The sequence below is a fragment of the Chiloscyllium plagiosum genome, unplaced genomic scaffold, assembly GCF_037043375.1.
Source record: "Chiloscyllium plagiosum isolate Xiang-an unplaced genomic scaffold, Cpla_swu_hap1 HiC_scaffold_9, whole genome shotgun sequence".
Classification (NCBI taxonomy): domain Eukaryota; kingdom Metazoa; phylum Chordata; class Chondrichthyes; order Orectolobiformes; family Hemiscylliidae; genus Chiloscyllium; species Chiloscyllium plagiosum.
In genome coordinates this window covers 55923838-55938465 of record NW_028270147.1, presented here as the reverse complement: position 1 = coordinate 55938465, position 14628 = coordinate 55923838, and the positions used below count along the sequence as shown (strand labels likewise).

The following is a 14628-nucleotide window of genomic DNA, read 5'->3' as shown; positions in this document are numbered from 1 at the left end:
TAATTTTGTTTTGCCTTGCAGTCATTAGGACCATGATATGAGACATCACTAAACAGCATAAGAGGGTGCTGATTGGGCTATCATTGGCATGAAAGTTCAACCAGCTAGAACAATTAACTGTTGATCTTAATTCTCAGACCAGCAAGTAGACTGATTAGACATTGTTGCTGTGGGTATGCAGCAATAATTGTGAGAAAAGGAGTCATGGAAGCAGTCAATGAAATAGGTGCAATGTATGTTAAAATTCCTTTTACCTATAAGTACTTTGAGGATAGATGAAACTTTGTGTTCCTTTCTATCTGTGTGCATTTCATTAGCCAGCTTTTCCATTGAATCTTGATTTGTGTGTGTCCCATTTGATCAAGCTCCACAACAGCCTTTATGATGAACTAGCAATGCCAAAGTCATTAACAGCCATTGACAGTGCATCTCCATACCCTTTTTTTTTTTAAAGACTTATCTAATTTTGAGCTCCTGCACAATATCCTGGATAATTATCTGAACACTACTGTAGCATTTCTACTTAGTTACTAATCCACTGCCACAAGGAATGCTGTTGTCAGCACTAATTGTCAGTCATAATTTAAAAAAAGCCATCCACTATCTCAATTTCCAGTGAGCTTTCAATAGCCATCAAAATGATCAGTTTCAGTTTGATAAGTCCAACTGTTCCTGCAGCAAGATCTAGACCTGAATCTTCAGAAATAAGACATATGTTTAGAAATGTCAGGATCCTGTGGAAGTCTGGGGTATACTCACACATTAAATTTCCCATACAAACTTTATGGGTGTGATTTTCATTGACCTAAGCCCTCTGCAAATTTGTAGACTTTGGCCAAATTTTCCTGTAATGTTACCCTAAAATTATGTCTTATTCAGTGATCTGCAAAACTTATGCACCTCACTCTTCTTGCCATCGTTCTATGATCACCCATTTGCTAACTCACTTGGACTTTTAGCAAGTGAATACAGTTGCTACTGTTTAAAAAGGGGTTGGTGTCCTCCCTTCCATCTCTTCTTACATCTGACAACCTGCTCTGGGGATGATTCTGCTGGGAATCAGGTGTCACAGCTTAAAAAACAAATCAGTGTTAGTGCTTTGAGTTCTGACTAGAAAATCTAGATCCTCAAGTGTTCAGTCTGCAAAATAGGTGCACCATCTCTAATATCATTGATCCAGAAATCCTATGTTTCACACTGGAAAATACATATGTATTCTACTAAAGATACAATCCAGCTTGATTGACCCTTTTCCAGGTGTACTTGGAACTGAATGTTACTGGCATGAATCTTTTTCACAGTTGATAGAAGGAATAATAACTGTTCTGGGGTGGAATTAAAAAACAACAAATGGAATTGAAGTTCATTTGCAAAATAGTCACAGGACAACTATATTCTTTTGAAATTAGTTTAATAGATCATATTAATCTTCAACAATGGTGGAGTTTAAGTATACAATTTTAGAAAACAGACTTCATGCTATTAATAGGATCTTGATTTTGAAAGTTACTTGCCCCCAGAAACAGATAAAACGTGAATAATTAATATAAGTCTACAGTAACCGCAAGTGTTCTTCAGAGTGGCAAGTTTTCTGCCAATTAACAAAAGACCACAAATGCTAGTGAAAATGTCAAGATTCCCAAAGATCAAGTTACCTTTTGTCCTTTGGAAACTGATCAGTAAAATCATTTTTGGAGTGACTTAAATAGTGTGTAAGGTTAAATTCAGAATGTCAAACCCCCTTAGATGGGTTTCAATTCACAGGATACTTGTGTCATTGCAAATCACCTTGGTACTTTGTGAATTTCATTATGTAAATAGCAGCACATCTTAAAAAAAAACTAGTTTCCCACCATAATGTGGACAGGTAAAATTCAACAGCAAGAAGAAAACCTATGATGGTTATTTTCTTGTTGGGCTAGCAAACGTCTCAAGTAGCCCTGTCATTTTAAATTGCAACACAAACCTGTCAACCAAAGTTATCAGCGCACTTTGTTTTATATTTTATTCATTTTACTCAGTCAAATGTGTTTTTTTTTGGATTCAAATACCCATTAATGTGCCTCTTGCTCAGATAGTGTCATCAGATTGATAACTATCTGCCGTATCTTGCCAGCTTTTTAAAAAATAATCCTTCTGGAATTCAGTGTTTTTTCTTTCAATATCTTACATTGCAATAGAGAGGCATTTTGATGTGCTGTTGAAATGACTGGATTAAAGTGATTGCTATAAATATAGTATATACAGAAATTCTTTCATAAATCAATTTTCAAAATAATGACTTCTGTTCATTTCCTTCTGAAGCATTCCTGTTAATTCTGGTTTCTGTAAACAAAAAGAGCTGTCATTGTTTGAACTTAATGATTTTTTTTAAAATTTTAAGCAAAAATGGTCCTTACCCAAATATTAAATGCCGTACATGAACATAACCATCTAAAAGAAACAAACAAAACACAAATCAGATATTTTTGTAGACGTGTTTCAATTTGTTAAGCAGTTGGTTTTGGGGAAAAAAAGAGCATTTTCATTTCCACCAATTTTATGTAACAAATTATCATTTATATAGATGATTTGGATATGAACATAGGAGGTATGGTTAGTAAGTTTGCAGAAGATACCAAAATTGGAGGTGTAGTGGACAGCAAAGCAAAAGTTACCTCCGAGTACAATGGGACCTTGATCAATTGGGTCAATGGACTGAGGAATGGCAGATGGAGTTTAATTTAAATAAATGAGAGATGCTGCATTTTGGAAAGGCACATCAGGGCAGAACTTGTCCACTTTCATGTTAAGGTCCTGGGGAGTGTTGCTGAACAAAGAGACCTTGGAGTGCAGGTTCATAGTTCTGTGAAAGTGGTGGCACTTAGGTTGCTTGCATTTATTGCTCAGTGCATTGAGTATAGGAGTTGGGAGGTCATGTTGTGGCTGTACAGACATTGCACACTGTATTTCAAAAATGGCCTAATCAATTTTGGTCTCCCTGCTATAGGAAGGGTGTTGTGAAACTTGAAATGGTTCAGAAAAGCTTTCCTGGGATGCTTCCGGGTTGGAGGGTTTGAACTGAAAGGAGAGGGGCTATTTTCTCTTGAACATCAGGAGTCTAAGGGGTGACCTTATGGAGGTTTATAAAAGCATGAGGGGCATTGATAGGGTGAATAGACTGTCTTTTCCCTGGGTTGGGGGAGTGCAAAACTAGAGGGCATAAGGTGAGAGGAGAAAAATTTAAAAGGGACCTAAACATGGAGTATGTATGGAATGAACTGCCAGAGGAAGTGGTGGAGGCTGATACCTTTTTAAAATGTTGGAATTTTATTTGATGGGTATATGAATAGGAAGGGTTTAGAGGGATATGGGCCAAGTATTGACAAATGGAACTAGATTTATATAGGTTATATGGCTGGCATGGATGAGTTGAACCAAAGGGTCTGCTTCCATGCTGTATAACTCTGACTCTATCTCAAACTATCTAAAACCTAAAAGTGGTAAACAGCTGTTCAGAGTTCCACCTGATGTGGATTACAAACTAAAAAAAGTGTTCCTTGGTACTTGTCCTATCGGTCACTGAGAAATGGCAAAACTTTATATAATAATTTTAAACATAAGCCTAGTACCGGTTGCATGAATTATTAAGGAACCTAACTATTGAATCAACTACTTATAAACATTAACAAAGATTTGCTCCAGCTTTGTGAAATTCCTTTATCAGGAGTTAAACATTCACACAACTGTAGTTTGATAACTTTCATTTCTAAAGTAAATGATTAAGCAGTGTAATTATAATTAGAATAGAAAATATCAAGAAGAGGACAGTTAAATAACAATTATGGCAATAAAATAATTTCAGCCAACACTGCTTGTCAACTCAGTATGAACCAATACAAAATGAGCGACTAATAGAAGTATTAGTATTAGAATGATATTGACAAGAAATTCCTATCTTTCAGAAGTAAAAATGGCTTTTGCTGGGACACTACCCAATCAGTTATTCATCACATGTCCTGGAATAGTGACTACTTTTCCCTACAAGTATACAACATGCAACAGAGGTGTGTAAAGACTAAAATCAAACTGCACTAAAGTTTCTCTTGTCTGCACACTCTCCAAAAGCAAGGTAGTCCAGTGACCGGGAGCTGAAAACTGCTAACTTTGAGTTACTAATATCATATGCACTGATCTTACTACCACTCAAACTCATTAGTGAAATTCATCATTAACCAAAAATCATAGCTGGGACTCTAATAATCTGTGCAGCATAGCCCAATACAAACCTTGAAACCACCTGATGAAGAGGTAGCGCCTCAAAAGTTAGTGCTTCCAAATAAACCTGTTGGACTATAACCTGGTGTTATATGATTTTTAACTTGGTCCATCCCAGTCCAACACTGGTATCTCCAAATCATACATTAACAGAGTACAGATTTGAAATTAATTTTCACACCAAAAATTTAATACTTATTTCCTCACTACAGAATGTAATATTTTTATGCAATTAGAATCCAATGTGTGAAGTAACAATAGTTACTTACATTTGCCTTCTGAGTTTCGACAGATAATTTGGTTTCCTTCTCCAATATCGATTACTTCCAGCTTCTCTCCAGCTTTTATGGGTAAGTATAGGGATCCTTTCTTCTCCTGTACAGCATTCTGCTCCACAACTGCAATGTTTTCCACAACTATCTCCTTAGTATACTGGAAAATATCCATAAAAGGTTGAAATAGAGATGTTAAATGATACAAATGAGGAATCTCCACTGTTAAGGAACAGTGAGCTTATAACGTCCCTATAATACCATACAGATGTTTCTTAAATAACCTATAGCTGATCTATTATAGGTTCTGGATATTAGTTCCACATCATACATTCTTTGTAAATACTCAGTCCTAAACCTCTATCATTTTAGATATATGCTCCTTAGTCATGCCCATTATACTTGACTCCATAATAATTATTAATAATTGATCATCACGGATGAGAATGAACTTTCTTCAGCTCAATAGACACCATTAAGTTCCTATCCTTGGACTCTGAGCATTAGGCTATGATTCTAAAAATATTCCTGCTAACACATACAATTAGTAGTCAAAAGAAAAAGTTACTTCAGCATCTCGTATGAAAGCTTCAAGGTTCAAATTCTACATCCTCGTCAACATCAAGATCATTTTCTAACTTGCATCATTTACTCCTTTGTCAACATCTCAACTCTTAATTACCAATGGAACCTTTATCCACACCTTTGGCATCTCTTGCCTCAGTTATTCTACTGGAATCTTTAAATATCAGGCTTTATAAATTTCAGCTTTTCCAAAACTCCACTTCTTAAATCATATTACAACCCTCCAAAATGTTAAATTTTTAAAAATACTTGTTCTCATCTATGATCTTGTGGTGCAGGAGGATTGTGTCCCTACCTCTGATTTGGGGGCTGTGGCTTCAAGTCTAGGACTTGATGGCTATGGGAAGTGAATTCATAACACGGTCAAACACATGAACTCATGAATACTATCAATAAACACCAATCTCCAATGGTATGAGAGGAAGAAATTTTTTTAAAAAATTTACTCAAGGCATGAGCATATTGCTGGCTGGGTCAACATTTACTGCCCATTCCTTGTTTCCTTTGAGAAGATGGTGGTGGTGAGCTGCTTTCTTGAATCATTGTAGACGTATCATGTCAAATAGACTACAATGCCATTAGGATTCCTGGTTGGCCACATGTTGGAAAGAAATTAGAGCCTATCACCATCATCCACTGCTCGCCGCCGATTTCAATGTTGCATTCTTTAAATCCATTTGACCGCTCATCTACTTCAAAAGCTGCACAATTCTTCAACCATTTCTTTACTTTAATGTTTGACATAATTGCTGACTGAATATTGTCTTGTATCAAGCGCACAATAAGCAATCTGCACTTGTTTTAAACAAAAAATTATGGCAACAATTGCAACTTACAGGGATGGTGAGGATCAGCCACATTTCTAACATTCTTGTCATGTTATTTTTAGTCACAACATTCTGCAATTCAGGCAGCTTCTTTATAAAGCTATTACTTATGTATATTGGCCTGAAAATCTGTTGAATGACACACCGCTAGCAAATTAAGAGTGGTTCCTATATGAAACAAACTTCCAGAGGACATGGTGGATGTGGGGTAGAGTTACATTATTTAAAATATATTTGAGTAAGTACATGAATAAGAAATGTTTCAAGGGATATGATCCAAGCACAGGAAGGTGAGACTATTTGAGATTATGGTCAGGATGGACTAGTTGTATTGAAGAGTCTGTTTTGGTGCTGTATGGTGTAGATCACAAGGAGGGGAGGGGTATGGAAAAGGCAGGAGAACACTTCCAAGAAATAGCGCTAAAGTTACATGTAAGGGAGGGTTGCATACATCCTACTCATCCCAGATGAAATAATCATGCACCTATGCACAACTATGTAGTGTCTTAAGTCAACAAAACTAAAGCAGGGCTCTTGCTGCTAATCATAGCTTATCCATTATGTATTTTCAGTAACAAACACGTTGTGATGTTTTGCTGAAGTGCATAATTTAAATTGGGAAAGTAAACTCACGTTAAACTTTTCTCTAAATTCTTGCTCTTTTAGCATTTTCTTTTTATTCACTTTTGTCTCTTTTTCTTCATTTGGATCTTTTCTCTTCCCTTTAAATATTCCTTTCACCTTCTCTCTAATAAAGTGAAACAAATTTCACATATGCATTAGTTCTAAAGGTTTATTAACAAAAACAGCATTTGCAGTTTTTTAAAAAAGGGAATTTTTCCTGCTTTGTAACCAAATTAAGTATCTAACATTAAATACAATGTTGCCTGTAGAGTGCTTTTGGATAACCTAAAAATGAGCTCTTAAGGGTTTTTTTTCCTAATTGATAAATATTAGATGTATTTGTTCTAAAATGGCTCTTTTCAGCCACCAGGAGAAAGTGAGGACTGCAGATGCTGGAGATCAGAGCTGAAAAATGTGTTGCTGGAAAAGCGCAGCAGGTCAGACAGCATCCAAAGAGCAGAAGAATCGACGTTTCGGGCATAAGCCCTTCTTCAGGAATTCCTGAAGAAGGGCTTATGCCCGAAATGTCGATTCTCCTGCTCCTTGGATGCTGCCTGACCTGCTGCGCTTTTCCAGCAACACATTTTTCAGCTCTTTCAGCTATTTTGTTTTATAAATTAGAACTTTGATCAGATAAGCTTCAATTGAAGAGGCATAGATGCGATGGAACAAATGGCCATTTTCTGTACTATAATTTCTGTGGCTTGTTAGGGATGCTAATATTTTGGTATTTTGTTCAAGTAACTCGTGTTCTTTACTTTTCTAACAAAAACAGATCAACTGCAAGTTTCTAGTTATTTTGAAAAGAACATTAATACTGCAATAAAATAAGTTTTCTCATGTTCTAATTTTCTTTCCTCCCAAAATTACCTTTATTCAGATACCTTTCCACTGGTGCTGAATCTACAGTGCACTCTTTCAATTGAGAATCTAATGCCTTAATATGCAATTTGACTTTAGCAAGCATCAGATACATGCCCAATCTTGTCCTTGGTCACCTCTATCTCTTATATAAACTTTCTAAATTTAGCAGCAGTGTGGTATCACAATCTGATATTATTTCTGCCTGATATTATTCAGTCACCACACCAATGTAACCTAGAAGCACCAACGTCAATTAGGAGATTCTTCTGCAACCCAATTGGAGATCAGCATATCTGATCTGCAGTATTTAGTATTGTTTTTGATGGAATGTTTATTCAAATCAATAAGCAAGGGGATAACTCTAACAAAATGCACACGCTGGAAATCAGAATTTAAGTTTGAAGAATGAGCAATATATTTAAAATTTACTAATTTGATGTAGACTGTTCTTAACATGTCAAATGTAAGTCACAATTAGAGCTCACTATAATTTTTCTACATTGCACCATAATTTGTTTTCACATCACAGAATCTCAAATGAACTGTTGTCAAACAAACAATTTAGACATAAATGGCTATTATTAGGAATGATCAAGGGATATTTTATTTCAAGGTATAAGACCATAAGATAAAGAGAAATAGGTTATTCAGCCAATTGATTCTGCACTGCCATTCAACAGGATCCTGAACTCCACTTTCCTGTCTATTCCCCATAACCCTCTACTCCCTTACTAATTAAAAAAGTCCATCTCAGCCTTAAATATACTTAACAACTCCTCCTCTACAGCAATCAGAATTCCAGATTCAGTATCCACTGATGTACTCAACAACACTTCCTGCACATATCCTGGATAACCGTAAGGGAAGCACCTGGAGTTCCCAAATAGCACAGCATGTATTCTCCACTGTTCAGAGCAACCCTGCCTTTCTCTATTAGATAATAAACTTCCTTAATATTAGTAGTAAGGATTATTAGTATTACTGAGGAAAATAAAAGGGAAAGTCTCACCAGCTACTCACTTGCTTTGTGTCAAAATCACAAATTTAAAAAAGGAAATCTAACCAAATGCCTCACTTAAAATTAACTTATGATTTTCCTACCAGTCCCTCAACTTGGAGAGAGGGAAATAGGTCAGCAATATTAATCAATCAATCTACAGTTTTCCTGTGATATTGTTTTATTCTTTTTCCCCCCTCCCCCCACATCTTTCACATGCTGGCTTGCCACCCAATCCCCATTTCAGCTGCTGAGTATCTTCTTGCAGAGTCCCAAAACCTCAATTTATCTTTTTCACTGTCTCCTGATTCCTCCTCAGTGTAGGGTAGGCTCTTCACAGGTAAAGGGATGACTGCTAAGTGGTACACTTTTGTAAGATAACAAGGGTTCAGAGACAATATGTTATTGTGAGAGTGAAGGGAATGGCTGGTAGGACTAGGGAACACTGGATAAATAGAGAGATTGAGGCTCTGGTCAAGAAAAAGGGGCATATGTCAGGTCTGGACAGCTGGGATCAAGTCAATCCCTTGAGCAATATAGGAGGAGTAGAGGTATACTTAAGAGTGAAGTCAGGATGGCAAAAAGGGAATCTAAGATACTTGCGGTAGATAAGATTAAGGAGAATACAAAGAGATTCTAGAAGTACATTAAAGGCAAAATAGTGACAAGGGAGAAAATGATCAACTACTTTGGTCTATGTGTGGATCCACAGGAGATGGGTGAAATATTAAACAAATATTTCATGTCAGTATTTACTATGGAAAAAGACATGGAAACTAGAGAATTTGGGTAAAGGGTGATATTTTGAAAAGAGGCCATATTACAGAAGAGGTGCTGGAGGTCTTAAAATACATAAAGGTAGGTAAATCCCCAGGACCTGATCCAAATGTATCCCAGGACATTGTGGGAAGTCAAGGAAGAAATTGCAGGGTCCCCAACAGAAATATTTGTATCAACTGCAGTCACAGCTGAGGTGCCAGAAGACAGGAGGCTGGTTAACATGGTGCCATTATTTGAGAAAGCTGGTAAGGAAAAGCCAGGGAACTATAAACTAGTAGCCTGATTTCAGTGGTGGATAAGTTGTTGGAGGGGATACTGAGACACAGAATTTACATGAATTTCGAGAAGCAAGGACGGATTAAGGATAGTCAGCATAGCTTTGTGCATGGGAAATCATGTCTCACAAACTTGCTTTGAGTTTTTAAGCATGTGGCCAAGAGGATAGATGGGGGCAGAATGGGTAAACATTGTCTACATGGGCTTTAGCACAGCCTTCAATTCCACATGGTAGACTGTTTAGTAAGGTTAGATCACATGTGATCCAAGGAGAACTAGATAATTGGATAAAAAAATTGGCTTGATGGTAGGAGACAAAGCAGTAGTGAAGGTTGTTTTTCAGGCTGGAGGCCTGTGACCAATAGTGTGCCACAAGGATCGGTGCTGGGTTCAATGTTGTTTGTCATTTATACAAGTTGTTTCGATGAGAATATAGGAGGCATGGTTAGTAAGTTTGTGGATGACACCAAAACTGGTAGTAGATTGGACAGTGAAGAAGTAGCTCAGAGTACCACGGAATCTTGATCATCTGGGCCAGTGGGCCAAGGATTGGAAGATGGTGTTTAATTTAGATAAATGTACATTTTGATAAGAAAAACCAGGGCAGGACTTAAGAGTTAATGAATGGGTCCTAGAGAGTGTTACCAAATAATCCTAGGGGTTTAGGTACATAGATTCCTTGGAGTGACATCGCAGGTAGACAGGGTGGTGAAGGCAGCATTTGGCACACTCGCCTTCATTGGTCAGAGCTTTGAGGCTAGTTGTTGAAACGTCATGTTATGGCCGTGCAGGATATTGGTGAGGCCACTTTGAGTACAGCGTATGGTTTTAGTCACCCTGCAAAGGGATGGATGTTATTAAACTAGAAAAGGTGCAAAAAAGATTTACAAGAATGTTATTGGGACTGGAGGGTTTGAGTTATAAGGTAGGGCTGGATAGGCTGGGACTTTTTCCTTGGAGTGTCAGAAGTTGAGGGGTGACCTTATAAAAGGTTTATAAAATCATGAGGGGCATAGATAAGGTAATAGCCAAAATCTTTTCCAGAGGGTAGGGGAATCCAAAATTAGAGGGCATAGTTTAAAGGTGAGAACAGAGAGATTTAAAAGGGATCTGAGGGGGCAACATTTTCACAGAGGTTGGTGCAGGTGTGGAATGAACGGCCAGAGGAAAAGGTGTGTGTGTGTTTAAAATGATAACATTTAAAAGACTTTTGAACAGGTACTTGGATGGGAAAGATTGAGAGAGAAAGATAAGCCAAATGGGGCTAGTTTAGTTTGGGAGACCTGGTCAGCATGGACAAGTTGGACCAAAGAGTCTGTTTGAGGTGGGTCTGAGCATGGGACTCAATTTGTCTTCTTTTCAATGCCCTATTACTGCTCTCCACAATTCCTTGTGGAGAGCAGTAATAGCTCAGAAGCAGGGTGTGTTTTTATGTTGGGGAAGACGTAAAACCAACTTTATTAGACCATTCTTAGCAGAACTGTGACTACTGCAAAACAAGAGCTTGCCAACCCCATAAATGTTTCAATATTCACTAGTTTCATTTCAGTGCCTTATTAATGCCTTAACCTCAGCATTTTAACTTCTTTAATTCTGTGTTGTAGTTTGTTTTTCAACTGCATGCATACACCTACATACATTAAATCAAGGATGTCTAATCTCAAGCATCAAAGAATATTATAATCTCTGCTGTAAATTAATTATATTAGTTTCTGACCAGAGATTATAATATACTTTATAAATAATATTGAATAAGCACTTGAAGATAAGGAATATAGAAGGATAAAGAACAAGTAATGTACCAAACAGCTCCATCTAACGATGAAGAGCTTCTTCTATAATGAATATACATAATAAACAACATTTCACATATTTCATGCATTTGCAATATTTACATTAACTAACAAGATAAAGAATCACAAGAAACGTTTGAAAGACACAAGAAGGAATTAGCAATGCAAAAAAAAGAGTAATGAATATTTAAAGTGCAATGCTTCTCCAGCCTGACTACACTGTTCGGAGGGAACATTTTAGATTGATGATAACTGATCAGCATTCTCAGTGGAAATTCACTAAACCAACAGTAATATCAACTCTCTTTCCTTCTCCAGTATTTCCTTTCCAAGTGTCTTCAGCACTTTCTGGTTTTAGTTTAGCTTTCCAGCAACTGCAGTAATTTGCTTTTGTATGGAGGTTCTGCAGTTGAGCTAGAATTGAAATTTTGACCAACTTTTTGCATTCTAATACTTTCTATTATTTTATTTCTGCATATTGGTTTAGTTTGTAAAAGCATCATTTTACCTGGTTGCCTTAAAATCTGAAACGGGGCCATCTGTGAAAGAAAGCAGAACAGTTTACAGAAATTATCCTTTGAACAGTATATCTATATTTAATTCAGGAAAGATCAAGAAAAACAACTTACCCTCATTATTGCCATCCACTCTTAAACGGGAGACAAAGTAAAAAAAAATTAATATCCACAAATCTAACATCTTTAATAAGCAATCATGAAAGCAGTTTTTGCCAATATTTACCAGTATTAAGTAGCTACCATTGGAATGCTGTTTAGTGCAAAACCATGTGATTTTGAAGCAATATGATCTTAAGAGAACTGGAATCACAGAATAAAAAAGTTGATTTACATCATGCAACTGAAGACATCACTGCAAAGCCTGATGAACTTTTCCTGCTCAGCCTCACTTTCAAAAGGACCATCCAACAAATACATCAGCAGCTGGATGCCTGTCCAACTTCTCAGCACAATTTATAACTGATCTCCAGGGAAAAATATTGAAATGTTATGTACACCTTTGTAGGGGGTGGTGTAATTTTTAAATCATTAACTGCTGTAGTAAGCACATAGTAAGTACAAAGCCACCATTTTAGTCTTCTCTACCTTGTAGTAAACACGAGCAGACACTTCCCCCAGATTTTCATGAATGGAACAATGGAAACAGCTTTCCTCATGGCTGAGGGACCGCCCACAACCACGGCTGTACGTCATCATCCATATAAGGGAGAAGCGGGGAACTCGAACACTGATTGGCTGGGTGAATAACCAAATAATCTCATACATCAGGAGGACAGTGGGGAACTTTAACACTGATTGGCTGAGACAGTAGAAGGCCCCGCCCACTCCTACATGTATATAACGTGCGGGGATTACAATCTGTGTGTGTGCCTCGTGGGAAGCCATTGAGGTAACACCCGGTTCTGCAGAATTGAATAAATAGTTTTGGACGAACTCCTCCGTGTCTTTGTTCTTGGGAAGGGAAGCAGAGTGCCTGATGGGGGTCGCAGAGTCCCCTATCTTGCACAATTGGGGGCTCGTCCGGGATGCAATAATTATTGCCGGGGCTCTCTTCGGCTCGTGGATCAAGTCTGATACAAAAAGACGCGTCTGGTATATATTTATACTGCTCACTGGATCGGCTTGGTCCGTCAGCCGTCGGCCAAGAGAGTGACCCGGCTCATTAAAATAATTTTGGATCCCGAGAAAAGGAACACACGGACGAGTGCTGGGACGACCGGTTAGTGACTATACACGGGGGTACACACATTTAAAAAGGCCAGACAACTTCGTGCACGAATCAAGGTGAGAGAGTTTCTTTTTGTTCTTCCTTGTTGGCCGCGTGGTTTTGACGGTCATCTGTGAAAACGCTTTAGGCGTTTAAGACCAGGACCGAAGATAGACCATGGGAAATCAGACTTTTAGGTCCACTAAGGACAAGTCAGGGAGGACTGTAAATGGAAAAGAAATACCCCCCGATAGTCCACTAGGTCGGAAATTGAGTTTATGGATGGAAAGCAGTAGGACAAAGGACTTAAAGAAAGAGACTATGATAAAATATTGTTGTTTTATATGGACCAAAGAACCTATCCGCGCCCCCTCGGTAGTTTGGCCCGAGTATGGGTCTGATGAAGACTGGGTGTGTCAAATCCTAAATGTATATGTTAACAGAAAACAACCGTTTGACCCAGAAGAGAGCAAATACGCCGCCGCCTGGTTGGCAAGTAACTGCGGGGACCCCACGAGTCTCTATCCTCTGATTCCCCAAACAGACCCGAGAAAGCCCCAGAAGTCTTGGGACGTCCTCACCGACGGTTTGCCCCCTTTTGCCCCGCCCCCATATGTACAACCCGCGCACGGCCAGGCGTCCAGCGCGGACCTCCCTCCTGCGTCGGATAATCCCGGTTCCCGGCAGGTCATGCTCAGTGAGGGAGAGCCTGCTGGGGGGGACACAGGAAGGGAAGAAGAGCCCACCCCAGGCATTAGGAGATCAGCCCGAATTGAGATGCGGAGAGATCAAGAAGAGAGATTGGGTGTTGAGAGGGTTAACAATGTTGAACAGATGAACCCTTTACGAGAGGTGCCGTTTGGGAACGAACGGACCGGATTCGTAGTACAACCTTTAAATTCTGGGGATATCCGACAACTCCGTAATGAACTACTGGACGACCCCGTCAGTGTGGGAACACAATTAGATCAATTTCTGGGGCCCAGTATATACACAAGAGCCGAATTGCAGGCCATGATGAGAATACTATTTAATTACGATGAAATTGTCATGATCCGGAATAGTGCAATGGCCATTTGGGATAGGGAGCATCAGGACGGCCCTCAGCGTGGAGAGCAGAAGTACCCCTTAGAGGACCCCCGGTGGGATCATAATGACGAGGGGGGACGGGCTAATATGACAGACCTCAGAAACCTTATAATCAGGGGAATCAAAACCTGCGTGCCTAAACAGCGGAATTTAGCGAAAGCATTCGAAGTTGGACAGAAAAAGGATGAATCCCCGAGTGAGTTTTTAGACCGTTTGCGGGAGTCCATGCGAAAGTATTCAGGTTTAGACCCCGATGGGGAAATAGGCAAGGGCATGCTTAAGGTGCACTTTGTGACTAAGTCATGGCCTGACATTCAGAAGAAATTACAGAAAGTGGAGGATTGGGCTGAAAAAGATGTTGCAGAATTATTACGGGAAGCACAGAAGGTGTACGTTCAGAGGGATGTAATAAGGGAGAAACAGAAGACAAAAATGATGGTGGCAGCCGTACGGGAAGCTTATAAATCCACCAGAATGGGGGAAGAAGGTTATGGGATGGAAAGAGGAAGGTCGAGGGAAAGTTGGAGAGGGAGAGGAGC

General features: G+C 38.7%; 1 protein-coding gene across 3 annotated transcripts in view; it reads right to left on the bottom strand.

Moving 5' to 3' along the window:
• Positions 1–2222: 2222 nt before the first annotated feature.
• The window catches only part of LOC122554385 (uncharacterized), a 94335-nt gene continuing 81929 nt past the window's right edge, over positions 2223–14628 (bottom strand). For all 3 annotated transcript variants that reach the window (XM_043699312.2, XM_087990644.1, XM_043699310.2), the window contains exons 18-23: positions 11905–11924; positions 11784–11814; positions 6575–6689; positions 4527–4689; positions 2400–2433; positions 2223–2325 (exon numbers count right to left, since the gene is read on the bottom strand). In XM_043699312.2, coding sequence (XP_043555247.2) covers positions 2313–2325; positions 2400–2433; positions 4527–4689; positions 6575–6689; positions 11784–11814; positions 11905–11924 — 376 coding nt within the window. In that variant the 3' untranslated portion in view covers positions 2223–2312. The remainder of the gene's footprint in view (positions 2326–2399; positions 2434–4526; positions 4690–6574; positions 6690–11783; positions 11815–11904; positions 11925–14628) is intronic.